The sequence below is a fragment of the Dermacentor andersoni genome, chromosome 1, assembly GCF_023375885.2.
Source record: "Dermacentor andersoni chromosome 1, qqDerAnde1_hic_scaffold, whole genome shotgun sequence".
NCBI classification, from domain to species: domain Eukaryota; kingdom Metazoa; phylum Arthropoda; class Arachnida; order Ixodida; family Ixodidae; genus Dermacentor; species Dermacentor andersoni.
Genome location: NC_092814.1, coordinates 97,788,284 through 97,808,196, shown reverse-complemented (window position 1 = coordinate 97,808,196; position 19,913 = coordinate 97,788,284). Strand labels below are relative to the sequence as shown.

The following is a 19,913-nucleotide window of genomic DNA, read 5'->3' as shown; positions in this document are numbered from 1 at the left end:
CAGTCCTCCTATATCATTTCGAGTTATAGGACGCCTCTCTTTCCAGATCACATCGTGTACGCGCCACAAATGGGTGATCAGTCGGCTTGCCACAAGCGCTCGGCGCTCCGCAAATTCTTTCTGTGTGGCTTAGCGTTCCACTATGTCACAGAAAAGAATGACACCAGGATCAGCGAAGACCGAAGACTACTGTGCCAGTAAGGACTTTTTTTTTGTCTGGTGAAGGCAGGCACATAGCTCTGGGCACGCACGCACCACAGATGTGTCTGTCAATGCAATTGCTCATTGCTCCGCAGGCCTTAAATGCGGTGACTAGTAGCGCCCACTCTATCACCTGTTTATTAGAGACAAATATAGTTGGATGGAATGCTGCTTATATCGATGCCTTTTTAAAGCCATGTGCTGAAGCGTCAAATTGTCTTGCAAGGCCCTTATGATGGCTGATGATGGAGAACGATGAAAGCGACAAAACTTATGCGTGTGGACTCAAACATGGTGACAGCACAACTGGTTGGCAGAAACCGAGCGATGGCGGCTACGTGGTTTAGTGAAAAGCTTGCTCACTGATGCGCAGGGGAACAAAGCTAACCGAAGCCATAGGCGGTGAAGACTGACGAGAGATAAAACATTTGAATGCCACGACAGGGTTGTTCTTCGTGATTTGGTCTTTTCTATTGTTGAACCTTTTCTAACCCCGCTGACTCCTTTTGAGAGCTTGTGAGGACTTTGAATGTAATAATAATAATAATAAAATAATAATAATAATAATAATAATATTTATTGCCACAAAATATACAAAATAACACAAGCAGGTGAATAATAATAATAATAATAATAATAATAATAATAATAATAATAATAATAATAATAATAATAATAATAATAATAATAATGTTAGTATTATTATTTAAAATTTTTACATCTGGGGTATTTAACGTGCACCCAATTCACAGTAGACGGGCGTTTTTAAATTTCGCCCCCATTTAACACCAAAGCCACCACGGCACCACGGTGGGTGATCATAACATTTCAAGGTTTCCTTGAACAAGAAGTGACGCTGAATATAGTGCACAGCAAGCAATTGACACCCACGTTTTCAGGACTGCTCTAGAACCCACGTATTGACGTGTTTCGTTTCACCAAGAAAAAATTAGCAGGACATTACAAATTACATAATTAAGCAGAAAACAAAAATACTGTAGGATTCATCAGGTGGTTATCAAAAGACAAAGTTGGCTTTGTACGCACAAATTTCCCTCTCTTTTTTTAAAACCTGGCGCACGTTAATTGGGACACCCAATATACACACGTTCCACATCCTTCAAACGAGATCTAGTAAGCGCACATTGGGCTGTTGCCACGACGAGATGCGAAGAAGCTAAACCTGGTTCAGTACCGTCTTCAAGAGCAACTGTAGCTACTCGGCTTCCGTCCGTCTGACTTTGGCGGCATCTAGGTTTCAATGACGCGTAAAGAATGTGTCTACGACTGAAAGCATTTTTTTGGTAGAACTGCAAAAGCGGCGGAACACAAGGTGAAAGCCCCGTCGATTAGCCTTTCTGCTTGATGCATTTCAGAGTGGAACATGTTCATGCTCACTGGGTTGCATAGCGCTCGCAATTGCAGCGAAAGTCCGCTTGTTAGACAGACGACTCACTTAGCATTTGCATCGACTCCAGGATTATCTCTGCAGAGTGGGGCAGGGCATGTGAGGATTTTTATCTTTAGGAACCAGCGAATCGTAGCGCGGACAGGGAACAAGGACGCGAGAAGGCACAAAAGAATACAAACACGTAGAGCTACGTGCGCGCATTCTTTTGCGCCTTCTGTGTTATTGTGCTATTGTGTCATCGTGCTATTCTCTTACTTCTTCTTAGGGCCGTGCACGAATATCAGAAATGCACATCCATGGCACTTTCTTCAACGGATTGCTTCATGGACGAGGCACTACGTAAACATGTCTCCTACTTCTCAAGCGGAGCTCTAGAAGACCAAGGAGTGGCTTGCAGTTCGGACGGCATGCCCAAGGCTCAGCGTTCACAAATTTCAAGTGAGTGTTATAGTTACGTTCACTCTAATTTCCGCGAGAATGGTAAGATATTTTATACAAATGTACATGCAGCGAAAACGGCATGGCAAATTACCCTGCTAAGCATAATACAAAAAACATTTCAAGTTGCGACTAATATAATAAGAAAATAACTTCGGTCTCTCCAAACATAATTTCATTGAGGTAGAAAAAAAGAAAGCTTAGATCACGGGACCTCCGCGGCGCGGGGAAGTTGGTTCCAGATGATAACCGTAAGCACGGAAAAAGGATGACTTCATGAGAGCAACAGCTCGCGCTTGCCTTTGTCGAGCATGTGGTATTGACAATGAGAAATATCTGTGGGAGGTACAAGTCATACAGTCTCATACTAAATTATAATTAATATAGGCGCATCACTGGTGCAGCCTTTCATCCAGCGTGGTAATGATTGGCAGTAAGGATTTATCTAAACTTCGTTCTTCCGGTCTACTTTCTATTTCTCTTTCCGATCTACTTTTTACAATATTCCATCTTATTTTAACCTAACACTGCTCTCTCAAATTTGCTGTATGCCAATCATTAGCCTCGTTTACGCTCAAATGTTTACCATCGCATTGATTTAGAACATCACAAATGATTGTTTGAAATCTCTAAAATAGTCATATATAGTTTATGCTCGCCAAGATCTAGCGGTGTGCACATTCAGAAGTACAGAGCCTTATTTATGTAGTGAAAGTTGCATCAGAGAATTAATTAGTTGTCATTGTAAAACACCCCACTACTCTAAAAAACGTTGTGCGACCAGCACGCAACAATCTGCTATAACCAATCAATCAATCAATCAATCAATCAATCAATCAATCAATCAATCAATCAATCAATCAATCAATCAATCAATCAATCAATCAATCAATCAATCAATCAATCAATCAATCATATGTGTTTATAAAGTGCCCAGGAACAACCTCAATGGTCTTGGTGCTAATAATAATAATAATAATAATAATAATAATAATAATAATAATCCATTAATTGACAGAAGGAGGAGCAGAGATCGCTTATTCGAGAGGTGAATGCAGTGTGGAGTGAACAGGCACTCACTTGATGGCGCGGCAGGCCACTGGACTGCACCACTTTCGAGATATTAATTTTCAAATTGTCCGACGAAATGCATTGGCGTTCCAGTTACTTTTCTTACGAAAACACTGTTTTATTAATTGAAGCACAAAAGTAACTGGAACACCAATGCATTCAAAGAAAATTATGGGGTTTTACGTGCCAAAACCACTTTCTGATTATGAGGCACGCCGTAGTGGGGTATACCGGAAATTTGGACCACCTGGGGTTCCTTAACGTGCACCTAGATCGAAGTACACAGGCGTTTTCGCATTTCGCCCCCATCGAAATGAGGCCACCATGGCCGGTATTTGATCCCGCGACCTTGTGCTTAGCAGCCCAACACCATAGCCAATAAGCAACCATGGCGGGCAATGCGTTTTGTCGGACACTTAGAAAATTAATATATCGAAACTAGTGCAGTCCTGAGAATTCGTTCCAAGTGAATGCGCCTTGTGAACTCACCGGCTGTAATTCGTAGATTGAAATAGTGGCCGTAATTTTAATAATTTAAAAGTTAATAAACGTAATTGTTTTAATTATTTAATTAAGCATTTTGATTTCTCGTAGAAGTAATGGCGACCTGACTGAGTAATTTAGATCAAAGATTAGAATTGTGCTATCTGCCACAGACAATTTTTAAAATTTGGTGCAGCTAAAAAAAAAAAAACACCCTGTATACTATAGTGTTATTATACGCGCCACTTGCGCTTTCGATGAGAAAGTGGCATTAGAAGTGCAAGGGTTGAATAACTGCGTTATGATCTTACTTATCAATAAAGCATTTAACTAGTTCGATTTGATGATCAGCTGATTTTAATTTCTCTGTGAAGGAAATTATAAGCATATAGCCTGATTTTGGCGCATGTCACGCACTGGGTTGCTTAATGCTCCGCTAAAATGTGCTGGGGCCAAGAAAAAACAAAAGTAAAAGCTGAAGTATAGCGTATCCGGCGGATTGGGTAACATCTGCTTTGTACAGAGGCGATCACTTCGATGTTCTTAATGGAGCGATTCAAGTCACAGAGAATGTTAATTAACAGTGGATCTCAAATTTACCGAAACATTGCAGTTTGTTATGGCGTAGTAAGACGCGAACCATTGTGAAGTAAGACCAGAACAGGATCTTATATACCCATTCTGTCCTGGTCTTACATCGCGTCGCATTACACCGCAGTGGGTATTGACACTAGCCCAGCAACAAGCCCAGCAGTGGTACTGTCGTTCGGGGATCTTATTTATAATAGTTTGCATGCATGCAGTTCACGTAACGCACCGCATAGGGTGTTCAGCAACCAGAAGCAGCGCAAATAAGTATAATGGGCGGCCAACTCAGCAAAATTTTAAAGCTAAAGCGAAGTCTGGACGAGTGCTAACGACATCGATGCCATATGCGTGGTCGTCCGTGTGAGCACGGCTAACGACAGTCTTTACAGCTTATGCGGTGCTGAATAAATAGTGACACTGCGCTTCCTCCTATAGATTCGGTGACAGAAAGCGATTACATCAGTGTTTGGTGATGTTATTCAAGAAAATTTGTTCTAAGCTTTCTGCCTGAACTTAGTGCGAACTGCCAAGCGTATTAGCAGGGCCTATAAACACGAATGGACGACTACGCTAGCCAAGACGAGAGCAGAGACTCGCAAAAGCCATCGCCAACATGTTTCGGTTTCTCAGCCTGTGGTGGTGGACTTGCAGGCAGCAAGCAACGTATGCTGCACGCACAGCAGAAATGCGTGGGGCGAGCAGTCCTGTTCGACTTCTTCAAATGCGGTCTCGAGTTCAACAGACTGGTGAAGCGGGCCAACCGCGATGAAACCAAATTCAAGAGAGCCTATTCACGCAAGAAGGGCAAGCGGAGCTCCCGCAAGCGCCAGAAGCCCATTGTCGTCCCTCGAACAGCCTTCAGAAAGCCCCTGGTACGCGCAGACAGGCTGGTGCTATGCGAGTAAGTGCATTTGCTTCATTACCGTGTAGATACGATAAAACACACGCTGCTCTGTGCTCCAATGAAATCTAACGCCGAAATGTTCCACCGAGGTGTAAACAGAGTGGACGAGCGAGTGCGCTCCACTTTAAGCAAATGACCCCTCCCCCTCTTTCTAACTTGTTCCCCTTTCTCCGTATTCACATCATGACAGAAATGAGGGAGTAAATGGTTAAGAACTGCTAATACAGTACTCTGTGACTGGCTACTTCGGACGTTGGTGCATAAATTGGTGCACCATTTAAGGCTTATTCGCACCAAAATTCGCTTCAAAGGGAGACATGTTTTATTGCTTACGGTAAATAGGAGCTGAACAATTTGTTAGTCGCTCGGGTCCTTTCATTCATTGCTTTGGTTCAGCTACACCTCATACCAAACCAACAATCTCAAACTTTAATGCGAGGGCTACTTTGGAGGGCGTGACTACCTTGCTCGAGCGAATAGATATAAGCAAAATTAAGTGTCGTGAAATTAGTTTTGTATGCATATACCTGCGTGAAGTGAAGACAGTGTGCGGGATATAGCGAATGATAGTGCTTGCAGGGTCATGCCGAAGAATTACGGTGGATTTAATGTAGGATTGTAGCCTCACTCGGCAATTGAAGGGAAAAGCAGATTAAGTGAAAGTCAGGAGCACTGCAGGGGCGCTATCACATAAAGCTATTCCAAACTTTTCTATTCCACTTCAGCAAGCAGCGCTCAGCGATTGGTTAAAAACTCTTTAGGACCACCCCCACTTCGCCTGTCTGTCACGCGACGTTACGAAAACCGCGATAGCTCCCAATCTGACATGACGTGTACACACTGATTATGCATGATTCGACCGAACAAAAGAAAAATTATTATTTCTGATTCAACGCCTTTTCGCCATTAACCCTCTGCTATTGGCCAAAAGGTTTCAGGCCGCACCCACTTCACCTGTCTGTCACTCGACGTCACAAAACCACGAAAACTCATTGCGTCAAAGTTACGTTTACGCGTTAAAGATGAATTAATATGCCGAACAAAGCAGCTTTTTTTTAATAGCCGGAGACTGCCTCATTCCGAAAGGAATAAAAGATGGCTGCCGCCGATCGCTCAGGCACTGGCTACTCGCACTTGTCGGAGAGCATGGGTTTATTTGCGTATTGCAAAACTTTCTGCGTGGCCGTATAACGTTATCGAGCCCTTTCGGCACGTATACGACCTCGCTCTGCCAACTCATCTTTGGTGAGGGTCCGTTTTAACGGCATTTTTAACCTTCCGTTGCATGCCGCCGCCACTTTTGACCAACCACCGCAAGCTAAGTAAGGGAAAGCGGACCAATCGCAGACGCCGGCACTACCATCTTCATTCGGTTATCGATTTTCAGTGCACTGGCTCGGTCCCATCGAATCCCTCTCCGCTTGAGCACGCTCCTCACTTCTTGTCAGTCAATTAGATAAGACAAGCAACTCAGTGTAGGCAATGTTATTCGTGTTTAAAGCAAACGAAAGTGACCTCCTATGAACGAGGAGAGCGTTTGATTTGTCTGTTTAGACAACCGTTCGGTTCACCTCCCGATGCTTGCGTCGGCGGTTAAGCAAATTTCACGTCAGTAGATTGGAATAAAAATATATTGGAATAGTTTTACGTTATAGGGCCCCTGTAAGCATTCATATTGCGTTTGTTTCCTTTACTGCGCGCTCCAGACCATATCGTGTTTTAAGCTGGTAGGCGCGACTATTGTGCACAGACTGCCGGCGCCTATTCAGCTCAGAGCTTTGTGACGTAAGCATGTGGTCAGCTGAAACGTCCGCCAACCTGCGCTTTGTCGTGTACCCAGTGATGTGCGGCACGGCTGGCGAAGCAGCTGCCCCCACAATACCAACAACGGATGTAGGGCCAGCCACCGCATGAAAATGTCTATGCGATATTTTAATGAAAGGTTCCATGGGGCGAGCCATGCCTGGTGGACTGCTGAGTCATGCGCTGCTGTAACCGAACTATGCTGAGGCACCCGCAGTGCACAAGTAGCACATTTTTATAGTTAAAGTTTATAGGGTTCCTTTTTGACAGTTTAGTGCCTTGCCTGATGTGAACTGCAACGCGAAAGCACGACGAAAGAAAAGCTTTACCTACACAGCGTGTTCGCGTAACATTACTTTCGTTGTAGGTTTCATTGTTGAATAGCTATGACGCTTCACCCCTACCCCTAACCCTGCGTTTATATCTTTTTTTTCTTCAATTGTTGGTACTCAAAATGCTAACAGTGGCACTATGTTGTAGCAAAACATATCTTTTGCTAGTCACTTGCAGATCAATGAAAACAATAGGAGCGCTTTATTTGTCGGGCGTGAATGATTATTTAACTGTCGCACGGCCACGAAAACAATAAATTACGGAAGATCAGTGTGTACGCGATTTAATTCCTCAAATAATTTTATTTTTTCAGGATCATAGCGAAGTTCAACGCATGCACTCATGAACTGGAGCAGCGGCACGAATGTAATGTAAGAGACCACGCAGAACTTACGGGCAATATGAAGTTCGTGAGAAACTCCTTGATCGCAACACTAGGAATGTTGGAATGCACCGCAGTACCCGGTTTGAGCAGTTCAACCACCCCTCGTGGTGGTGGGGGTGGTGGGGGTGGTGGCGGTGGTGGGGGTGGTGGTGGTGGTCGGCAAACGGACGGTGGTTATTACCCGGGAAACTTCACTACGCCAACTGGTAAGATTCCCATCCCCCCATCTCCTTCTCTTTCTCTCTAAACTTTGATCCATCCAGATGTTAACATTTCCCCTTGATTCATGACAACGCACACTTTCAAGCACCAGCTCCCAGTCTGAATAGAAGTATTGCCTGTTTCAGGCATTCCACCGAATTGTCAGTACATGGAATTTGTGCGCCGCTACTCCTATTGCGCCGTAGCTTTCTATGCCGACTTAGAAGGAAGAGGAGTCACCATAACCAACAAGGATGTATGCAAGTAAGTCTTCGTTTGTTCCGCGTGCAATGGAAATACCACTGATACTTATTGTTGGAAGATTACAAAAAGAGATCGAGCACGAACGTGAGTGCATGCCACAATATTTCCGCTCACCCATGACGCTGATACACGAACGACATTTCTGGGGATAGTTCTAGCTCTTCTTTATTGCTGTTTCAGCCATATTGGTGATAGATGTACTGCACCCTTGCTCCTATTGCATCCCGTTGGCTGGAAAAATCTACAATACGTTCGTATGCATTTTTGGAAACCGTAATATTGCATAACTAAAAAAGCCGCGGGCGAAATATAAATCGACAATTTTCGTCGCAGCAGCGAGCCAAAGATGCGCTGCGGTGAACGCAGCTCCGGTTTGCGGCAGCAGTCTTAGCGATATGTGTACACGAGTCAACCTGGAGCTCCCAGCTAAGCTCTTACCACGTCACTACCTGGTGGCGTAAATGTACGCTGTAGGCGACCTTCTTTACAGCTACGAGTTTGAGCTATCAGTTATGGTAATCTTACAAGTGTGGTGCACAAAGCCCCTATTAACGACTCTATCTAAAGGAGTGAGACAGCCGTACAGACGCGCTTGACGTTGCGCGGTAATGTGCTGTCCTATCAAAGTTCGGCAATTTTTTTAATATTAAGATTTCAAATCGATGGCGCCCATCTACGGGCACTGAAACCTAAGTGACTTTCAGATAGTCTTCAGTCGAGAACAATGGCTCGCATGTAGTTGCGTGCCATCTAAGAGAACTCGCAATGACGAGAGGACCACTGTTTTAGGAAGGAGCCGTTCTTTCATCATTGCAAGAGCGCTGGATGATTTTTTAAAAGAAATTCGTTCCCAAGAGGTGGTTCGTAAGGACTCAAAGTGGCTTCAGTTATGGATAGTGGGCATTCTGGCCACTGTACAAGAACGAAAGAAAATTACACAGGATGCCACAATCCTTTTGAAGTCGGCCTCCTCTGACGCCTTTCTTGGCCTCTGCGTTGCACGCAGGAAAAGCGCCCTCACTGTAGAAAAAAAGAGAAGTAAAACAAAACACAAAATTGATAAAGATTTGCACATGGTTGCCAGATCTTGCAGTTAGGGCCTCGTTACAAGAGCGAATTAACCCTAGGATAGGTTTACACGCACATAATTAGCAAAAAAAAGAAAGAAAGAAAAGGAGACCACTGCTCGGCCGCAGCATCAGCAGGTCGTCCCTACGCTACAGGTGCGTGACTGCTCCAGGCGCGTGGCTCGTGTTATCTGATAACAATCACACTACCCCGTAGGACCATGCGTGTAAAGCGACCACTGAAACTAGCCCGACAGTACCGGCGCGCGCAGCTGCTCTTCATAGCAGATCTCGAACGGGTTTTACCCCGGCTGCGGGAAAGGTGCTCGCACGGCAGCGATGCTCCAGCCTCAATACTAACTGCACCAATCACTCTGTTTATAATGATGTACATACATCTTAATCAGTGGTTTTACCGCGTGCTCGGCTCTTAAGTTATCATGACCTTTACGGAGCTAGCAGCATTCATGTTTCAAAACAATAGCGGCTAGAGAGGACATAGTTCTATTGTCTACGACCCAATTTTTATTTATTTGCTGAGGTGTAAATTTATCCCCGGGTTACACGCGTTCTAGCAAACGAGCCCAGGTGTACAGCATTTAAGCACGATGGTGGCACGAGGTCGTCTAGGGGGCATCGTTTGCGACAATGGCCGTCAGTGTTCGCTCTTACATCCCCGTTTACGCTGACACTAGAGGGACATTTGATTTGAATATTATAACAGCGCTAACACATGCAACCATAAAACACCAAGGACGAGACAGAAGCGTTTCTTTTGTGGTTGCATGCGCTAACGCATGCAACCACAAATCAAGTATGCATGCGCTAACGCATGCATACTTGATTTTCAAATCAAGCATGCACAAACTCGCCCAGAAATAAGTTTTAATGATTAGAGGGACACTAAAGAGAAAAAGCTATTTCATTTGTATTAGTAAACTGCCCTTATTAAACAGCAAATACACTATACTCTTACCACGAGATGAGGCTTAGCGCACCAGAAAAGGCGTCAAAGGGGAAGATGGGTGGCGACGCCACCGTGAAGTTCCCGCGCCAGCTCCCCGTTACTTCGTGGATCATGACGGCGTCTACTATAGGGCTTATGTTCTACAGAGGCCAGCCATTGAACGTGGCTAATTTTGGGAACATTTACTGAGCCAACATCCGGTCCAAATAAGAAAAAATACCTCGAAATTCGTCACGTCACACTGACGCTGAGGTATCGGCGCAAAATTAAAAAAAAAAAATTACCCTCTGTTATCCACAGACCTATTACCAACCTATTATCCTGAAGTTGATAAATAGTTTTCAAATAATGCGTCGTCAGTCTAAAGTGATTTAGTGTCTTTTTAGCGTCTATTTAAATAAGGTGCGGTAAAAGAAAGTGTTATCACGGCACACACAAATTTGCAGCTCTACATCGAGCACCACAACAAGACAAAGGGGAGAAAAGGGTTTTAGAAGCGCACAGTACAATAAAACGATTGCTCTTTCGAGGCGATAAGCATTAAAACACGCCGAACCAAAGTTTATTCTTTCTTTCTTTCTTTTTCCCGGCGGAAGCTACAATATGGTACCCTGGAGACCCGTAGTTCAAGGCCTAGTTTCGTAACTAGAATAATCCAAGAACTCTGGGCCCATATTCGCAAAAGATGTTACGCTAGAATTGTCCGTAGAAAAATATTTCAAGCAATCCAGGGGTTGGACATCAAATTAATGATGACAACAGGCCAGCGTCAAAGAGTACTTACGTACGAAAAGCTTTGTGGATTTATATGACTGTGGTCCTATAGCGTCTTAGGAAAGTGCCGCACCGGTGGCAACAGACGATTTTAATACATCGTTATGGCCATGGGCATACGATGCTACCCCGGGTAGCAGCAAGGAGGAGGAGCTCACTGCATGCTTAATTTTCTCATCGCTGTAGAGCTCCTGGATTGTTTCTAGGGGGCAAGAGAAGAGGGGGCGGAAGTCGGGCCCCCTGGGTCCCACATCTGGATTTGCCATTTATTACGTTCGTCGTCGACGCACGCACAACTGCTCCGACCGCGCCGCACGCATGTCCCGAAGAAGGGCTTTTAGTAGAGGCATCGCTGAACCACGGCTAACGCTGAATGCTTTGGCTCAATAAAAAGCAGTTGGCGCGTAATGCAAAAGATAGCGTGCGTATACGTAAGCCGGTATGCTTCCCAATGCCTACTTTAGATCTGCTACTTAAACTAATAAAGCGAACAAGGCCTGTGAGCCACATATGGCCAGGCTGAAGTGCAAATCAGCCGTTTCAATTCGGGGTATGCACGCAGCACGACGCAGAGCTACCGTTCTATGTCACATCTTCTGGACCTATCTGCTCAACTTGGCTTCGAACTGCCACGTCACGCGGAGGCGCGTAATTTTTTTCAGATTTCATTTTTACCAGATTGTGACGCTTAGGCTTGCCAAAGACGGTGGCCAATTACAACGATGTAAGAGACACCAGTAAACGTGAGTTTAGGCCACCGCGTGTCTGTATTGTTTTCCTTCCTTTTTGTCGCGTGCTAAGCATCCGGTCGCAACGGGTTCCCGCTATCAGTGTTCTTTATTAGTTTCTAACAATTCAGAACAAACTGCCATACCGAACCAGATTTCATTAAATACGTCTGCACTTTCTTATACAAAGTAAGCGACCACGGCAAAAGAGCAGCCTGCGATGGTTTGAACAATGCACCTGGCAAAGCGCAGTCTTCAGTCAACCCCTTTGAGGGTCTCAGCCTTATATGCACGGCGGCAGAAACAAGTGCTATGTTGCCACTGCGGTGCATGAACGGCAGTAACGGAAATCGCCGCCTAATGTCGCTTCAGAGGTGCTGTGACCTTCCATGACTTGAAAAAAGTCGCAGTTGGCCCGAAAGGCGAAGCATTGATAGCGATAGCAAAATATATAAGAAAGAAAGAAAGAAAGAAAGAAAGAAAGAAAGGAAGAAAGAAAGAAAGAAAGAAAGAAAGAAAGAAAGATCCCTACACAAAGAAAGATTTGTAGATCTATCCGCCGTACAAATTGTAGTAAACATTCTCTTACTAATAACTTAACAAGCTTGTCACGCCTGGGCAGGCAAACATGATCGGATCGCCTTCGATTATCGGGAACTCTACCTGTCACAATGCCAGCGTGATGAAGCGTGCAAACAGAGGGGAGCGAACATTTCTGTTGCATCTCGCAGTCTCCGAAACTTGAGATTACACGACCCAAAGGCACTAGGCGCGCAGAAAGACAGCTCCAATGCAGCCACCAGCCATCTCGCCTATCTGTGCGCGCTCAGCCGCGCCGAGAGCCATGCGCCGCCACGGATCGCATTATCGGCGCGGCACATGATAAAAGTGTAAAATGAAATTAAACGTTTTAAAATACGGGCCAGCGTCATCGCAGTGACTCGGCCAAGGGAGCCTTACGCGCATCGGTGCACGTCTCCCGGATGGGCGGCGTACGGCGTTTCTGCATCGACATGCCGGACTCCAGGTTCATCCAGTTAGACAGTCAATTCCCTGTGACTGACCCCTTGACGCGACACCATCACGCGCAGTGATAACTGCCAGACGAAATATGCCCCAAATTCATATTGCCACCCCCAGGGCCTAACTTTTACAATAACTTGCGGGAAGCAGTCCTCGCTCCCTACGGCTTCCCCACAACGCAGCGGCCGCTCACACAGCACTTCTAGGGATGGCTCGTGCATTCTGCGGCTTCCTCGTTGGAGAGGAGTATTGAGGAGGGGGGAGGTGTATTTACGTAATTTTTTTTTTATTTGCGGTGTATTTGCGTTATGGGATGGGGAGCTGGATGAAGTTGACGGTGCGGCACGCGAGAGAAGATCCGCGCAACTCGGCAGCCGCGCTAGCAGCGCGGAGACTAGCAGTCGGTTCCACTCGAACAGCCGTTTATACATATATGGGACACAGTTCGCCTCACGCCTTCCCGCTTACCCCCAATCAACAGCAGACGCTTCCGCGTCAAACGTGGCCGCCTGATGGGGAGCCACTTTAACCAAGTTGCAGCCTCGATACTTGTGATAATAAGAAATATCAACTGGGGTGAAGTGACTACAAGAAGATATAGCGTGGCGCGGTATGATTAAGAGTTGTAGATGGTAGCGAGAGTGTCACTTCGTGTGTCCGCGGTGGCAATACGGCGTGTCTTTACATTGCTTTCATGCTAATCGCATTAACGTCGACATTCATCGTGAGATGGGTTCTGTTGGATTTTTTTTTGTCGCTTTATTGTCACCTAAATATGTGTGCGTGTATTTTTCTCGAAATAAGCCACTGCTGTGAATTGAAACTTGCAGTAAAAAACTTGCTTCTCACAGGGCTAGATCAGGCGCTGCGCGCAATAGTGTCAACATTGCTGCTTGTCCACAGGGACTAGCCGTCTTCATAATAAACAGAAAACTGTATGGTTGTCTCTTTTTGCGAAGATTGAGAACGGAAGTGTATTTCGAACAGTGCGTTTATGGAGCGCGGCATCTCTTCACCACATCGTACGACGGAGGTGCTGCTATTTATTTCATAGGGTTATGGGTTGAACAAGAATCTTCTACGATTTCATAACAATGCCAATATTTTCCTTCCAGTTACGTGAATGAGTTCTTGGAGTGTGAACGAGTAGCCTTGGCTGATACTGGATGTCAGTCAGCGTCAAGTGCGTTGCTTGCGGACGTCCATTACTTCACGGATGTCCTGTTGAAGAAGTATCAACACACATGCCAGCTGACTACCCGGTTTTCACGTAAGCTGTCCCGTATATATCGCTGCATCCTATAGCTGCAATGAGTTTTCACCTGCATCACTTCTATCACTTGCCCTACTGTGCTATATATCAACTTCTTAGTCACAATATCTGAAGCTTAAACGTCCTTTCAGTTAAAAAAAAAATACCATGGCTTCAGAAATATGTGCAAGACGCATACGTGACGTACAATCGTCGTAGTCGCCTTCGATCTCTCCGCTGTGCTCCCAGTACTTGCAGTGCTCGCACACTGTAGGCGCGGGAGACCGCAGCACCCGGTGTTCCGCCCAATGCGCGTCCCTGTGACGCGGCGTTTCATTGATAACGGGAACTGACACTACTCCGGGTTTCACGGGTGACTACTGGTTAAACAAGGGAGTTCTCGGTCTGCTTAAGTGGAAATGTTACATTTTGTGCGGGGAGTTACTTCAGGCAGTAACGCAAAACGAGTGTGAGGAAACAGTTGGTCAGCTACAATTTTCTGAGCTGACATCGCCGTATCACACAGTGTAGCAAGTGGTGAAAGTAAATTGTAGCTGGGCACGTTGCGCTTTTGAAATGCCTCCTTTCACAGCTGATCGAGGCACAAATGTGCTGCTTCAGATCTATACGCCTCAGACGAAAGCATAACTGCATATTTACGTGACTGCGCAGCGATGCGCTCGAATGCAGGATCACTTGGACCATGTTCACTCGAACATGGATCACTTAGCTCCATGTTCTCGCTAAGGGCCACGGACTCAGTGTGGTTCTATGCATCAACAAGCACCGACGTAGGTGCGCGTCCGTTATTATTTGAAATATCCCATTTTCGTGCGAACCCCCGAGTGGCTGGCGGTGTGAACACACACTGCCAGATGCACGCAGCCCGGCGTCTCCCGGCACTTCGATGTTGCACTTTCGCGTCACTATCTTCGCCTTTGCAACCAATGAATACACAAGTGGATCGTAATTTTGTAGTCATTTTTAGCACAGTGGCTGTTGAAGCGCATTTCATTCAACTGCATAAGAACCGCGACAAGACGATCGCTGCGCGCGTCGACGAACGACAAACCAACGCTAACACTTCGGCCTGCGTTCAGATGATTCCAGGTGCTTGCAGAGAGAGACAAATGCACACTAGAGCACGCAAATTTAAGCGAGATGGTCAACGATGTTTTGGTGATGACGCAATCTTGCACTGCGGAAAGGGCACCGTTAGTCAAAAGAGGCGATAATTGCTGAAGACTGGAAAGTATTTATTTCACTTTTAGATAATGTAGTCTTTTCTACCTTCTTATAGGGGCGCTCAAACAGCGAAATTTCCGAATAAACTCGTATACAAACATTCGAGAAAAACGACCATAAAACATTGAATGAAATATGGAATTAAAATCCAATATGCACTCACATTTAAATTAACATAATACATTAAGTTAGCTCGGATTCCCTATGATATATATATATATATATATATACATAGTTCGCGCGGATTTTCTATAATAAAAGAAACAAGTTCATATAGTTTTCAAAGTTAAACTACCAGTAACACGTGCGAACAACTGACACGCTCGTAAATGATAGACAACTGCTTTGAATTTAACTAGGGCACCACGATAGTGACAGTAACGGAACAATGAAACATGTTACCAGGTGCAGCTGGCGATTGCTGAAAGATAGGTGTCATATTGGAGCACCTACCATCCATTGTTTTAAAGAGTTGCAAAAACATGGCGAGACTGGCCATGTTTGGCCAGTCTCGCCATGTTGGAACTCTTTAAAACACCAGTTGGAACGAATTTGTATAAGTATACACGGCCAAAAGTGAGCCATGTTTATTATATCTGAGAATTATTGAGCAGGAGTTAACTTTTGTGCGCGTTGGCTCAGGAACTGGTGCCACTGTGAAACAACAGCAGATATATCCTGTAGGAGGATCATTCGGAACAGTCCTCACGTCCATTGTTCTGTCTCCCTCGTGACTGCAATAAGTGTTTTTACTTCTTATACTGGATGTCCCAGTTCACTTGGACCAAGATTTTATAAATGAACCCAAGAGCTGGTAGAGAAATCGTATCAACTGCATAGTAGCCGTAGTCGAGTGTACCTACAGCCAGTATTTTTTTCATAACGAAGTATTAATTAATTGCGCTTAATTAGTGAACTTCTTAATTATTGCTTGAATCGCAAAAATCTATATTACAAAATTGTAGGGCACCTCAGATAACCTCCGAATCAAGCATTTGTTTCGTGCTCAGCTTTGCCTCATTGGTTTTTCCTAGAAAAAACAAAAGCGCGCGAAACATGCAAAATACGAAATAGATAAGCGCTCGCGCGCCGCTACTTAAAGGAACACTAAAGGTTACCAGAAATTCAAGTTAAAGTGGTAGAGCAATGTTCTAGAACGTCTAAGGCGTCAATATAATCGCGAACAGAGCTTTAGTAACCGAGAAATTGAGGTAAATGCATGACACGATTTGAGACCCCCCAGCGACATTCCGGTACTAGCCCGATGACGAAAGCACTCCTCATAATTTGTGTTACTAATACTCAACTACTCGTACTAAAAATATCATTTCATTCGATTATAAGACGAAAAAAAAAATGCTACTTGTCTACGTCTATTCGATTCTAAGACAAAATAACCTTTTGACGTTACCCTTCAGTAATATGGGTGTTCCAAAGGTTTCGTTTTCGCTCGACTCTGCGCGCTCGACTCTGCGCCGCGCACGCTTTGGAGTTTCAGTAGTTTCATTATCGCGTCGTGCTGTGGGGGTTCTGCTGGCTCGCGAAACTTTCATTTGGAACAAGCAGCGAGAATGCCACGTCCATGTGATGTCGTGGGAAGCCCTCGTTGCTTTCCCGCTCCGGAGAGCCGGTTTCGAGGCCGCCGTCGTAGTACGCAACGACGCCGGCAGTGCGAGCCCTCATCAGCAGGTCGCGCTCGTCGGTGCTCAAATCGCTGAAGTTGAGCCCACCATCGCGAGCCAATCTGTCGGTGTCCGGGTCCATTGCGACGAGCGTCGAAGTTTGCGTCATGTAATGAAGTACCCGCTTATGGGCGTCTTGCGCTGGAGCTTGAGGTATAGTAGCGGCGCCTGGTGGCGGTACGGGAAACGACATCTGGGTTGTGCCAGCTTGGGTCGTATTGAGCCCTGGTTGTGGCGAAGCACGTTTCAAGGCCGAGTTTTGCGTCGATTCGCACTTTTTTATGCCCTGTTGCGAGTGCGAAAAGGCTCGTCACTTCACACAGACCACGCTGCGAGCTCGCCGCAGCCTATAGTTTAACGAAAACGGACTCTCCGTGTGCCGTGGGACGTAATGTGGGACGTAATTCGTTTCTCCTTCCGCTAGCCACCCTACTCCCGGTTTCGCTCTGCTGTCGGCTCTGTCTTGGCTCTGTTTCTGGCCGCGCGTTTGCGTTTTGCGCAGAAAAGCCGTAGCGCCGTCTGCGGACGCCGTTCTACTCAACGTTACTAGACTAGCTTCAGTTGTAAAACTCCCCGCCCGCGCGCTTACAGCCGCTGTCGCCACTTCTGTGACAGCCGCCAGAGGGCAACGCTGTTCCATCGGGCTCCACTGCAGACGCCTCGTCACAGCCTTGAGCTCGTGCGGACGGGCAGTTTGCGCGTGTTTCGCGCTCGCTGGCGTTCTCCCTTCTCCGAATTAGTGATACCACGAGAAAGCGGTATCCACCTACAGCAAGAAGATTTATCGCGCCAGTTCGTTAATACTGAACGAAGGGTAAACTGCACGAAAGGAAGAAACGCATACAGCGAAGCGCGGAAGCTGCGTTTCTAAATGTCGTGTGTTTCTTCCTGTCGTCTTAACGTTTCGCGCAGTTTAGGCTCACGAGCCTGAATATCTGGCCTAAGTGCGTGACTGTAGGATGATCTGCATCCCCACCGAAGCTTCTCACCACGCCAAAGAAGCGCTACAAAATGAAAGATGAGGTCGGTCTTTGTACACGCAAGCCACAAAAAAAAAAAAAAAACAAAAAAAAAAAGAAAGAAAGAAAGAAAGAAAAAAAAAAAGAAAGAAGTCGGATTTTTCATTCCGTGAAGATGCTTAATCAGCGAAACTGAAACGTGCGGCCCCTGTGTTTATCACTGGGTTGAGGGTTCATTAAAGTATTTCTCAGTTATGAGGTTACACACACAATCTGCTACGAGAGAGAACGACGTCACTGACGGTATGCCCGCAGTCCGCAGTTGTCGCGTGCGTTCGATGTCTCGAGTTTGCTCGGCGAGTTTGCTCGCCTGCGATTTGCCGCTTGTAATTCTTCAAAATTAAATTTCTTCAAAATTATATCTTTCCGTTACGTAAGACCATGAGTGGCTCATACTCCCTTACGCAATGGCTCATACCCCCGTAAACGCGACCTCCTCATTAAGACGACAGAAGTGAAATTCTACGCTTGAAAGATGAACGGCCACGCAGCCAGCTGTGGAAGACGACGACGAACGCGGGAGCAGTGGCACAAGCGCGTGCCGTTGATTTCGCAGAGAGTTCCCGGTCGGCACGAGGAATCGCTCTGTTTCACGCCGATCGAAGCGTCGCTTTGCTGGGAGCAGAAAAAAAGTGGTGCGCCGAACTGTTGACATCGTTCCGATAGCGGCCTATGCAGCCAGGTACGCAGCACGGCGGCATCGTCTGCTGATATTCTTAAGAAACTCGGCGAAGGCTACAGTTCCAAGGATGACATGCTTGCGAAATTCGCTCTCAACAACGAACCACAGAATACACCAACGCGGCACCGCGTGCTTAGTCCGGCCCGCCCGCGTAGCCGGCTAGTGAGGAAGTGAAGCCGGGCGCGACTGCAGCGCCACGAAGGCGCGGGCGGGTGGCGGTTCCGCGCAACGGCGCCGAGTTTTAAAACTGAAGCTAGTCTAGTAACGTTGGTTCTACTCACCCGTGTACTCACCGATGGCGCAACGTCACTATGAGACCATGATGTCAGTACTCCTCGATCAGAGGGTGGGCGATTTGAACTGCGCTAGAGGTACGCGGACGCTTCAGAACGCATTTTCTCTTAAAATAAGTCTCTCCTTGGCACGAAACAAGCGTTTCGAGGTTTCTGTGATGGTATTTCAACAGTCCACGTTGACTTAATAGTAAACTTTAGTGTCCCTTTAAGCGCTAGCAAGCGAACAGCCACGGAGACACACGGCTTTACTAGCGGCGGCAGCTCGATACAGGGCTTCACGCTACGTGATGGTCGCGGCATCACGAGAACACACCGCTGACCATTGATAAGCGTAGCGCAGCCGTAGGGGGGAAGGCAGACCATGACGGCGCCCTTGGGACTAATTTTGCGCACTCATCTTGTTCTGTAGATAGGTGCGCCCTGAATGTATGTTACTTTTGTCGCCTTTTGCAATAGAAGCAAACCTTGCGCAGGCTATGTCCATCTAATGTGTTTTGGCGGATCTGTACGGCCAGCATATGCTGTTGTCGATTACGTAAATTATTTTTTCTTTACGCGTCACCAAACGTAAACGCATTACGTACGTAAAGAAATAGCATCGTCCTCACTGCGCATGCTTCGAACGTTATTGGGTTTCTGTGGTTTACGTGCGCTATGATAACGTACGCTATTTTGCGAGTTTAACGTTCGTAATGCTTACGGACGCCAATAAATAGCGTTGTCAAACATGGCTGCACCCATGGCTTCCGCTTCAGCGTCAATTGTGGTGATGGATACGTTCTCACTCGCGTTGATCGCCAGTAACTTTTGTAATGAGCTTTCGCTTTCTCTAAACTCACCTGAAAGGTTAGTTATGAGCCCATAGTGCATCCATTTTTTGAGGTCGTTCGGCGATTCTGGCGCCCGTAGGCCTAGCAACAGCAGGATGGTTGCTAATGGATCGTCTTGGCTTGGATAAGTTTGGCACGAGGCACCAGACGGCGCCCTGTTTTATAACGTCTTACTTATGTCTGCGTTTCCGTACGCTAAACTAAAAGACTTGGAAAGGATGAGCACCGTATCGTCCCGCAAAGGTGCTTACGTTTAACGTACGTAA

At 46.1% G+C, this 19,913-nt stretch overlaps 1 protein-coding gene across 1 annotated transcript in view; it reads left to right on the top strand.

Moving 5' to 3' along the window:
• The window catches only part of LOC126545342 (uncharacterized), an 88,586-nt gene that overhangs the window by 10,048 nt on the left and 58,625 nt on the right, over window positions 1-19,913 (top strand). The window contains exons 3-8 of the mRNA XM_050193155.3: window positions 47-197; window positions 1,878-2,050; window positions 4,844-5,093; window positions 7,546-7,823; window positions 7,965-8,082; window positions 13,757-13,911. Coding sequence (XP_050049112.2) covers window positions 47-197; window positions 1,878-2,050; window positions 4,844-5,093; window positions 7,546-7,823; window positions 7,965-8,082; window positions 13,757-13,911 — 1,125 coding nt within the window. The remainder of the gene's footprint in view (window positions 1-46; window positions 198-1,877; window positions 2,051-4,843; window positions 5,094-7,545; window positions 7,824-7,964; window positions 8,083-13,756; window positions 13,912-19,913) is intronic.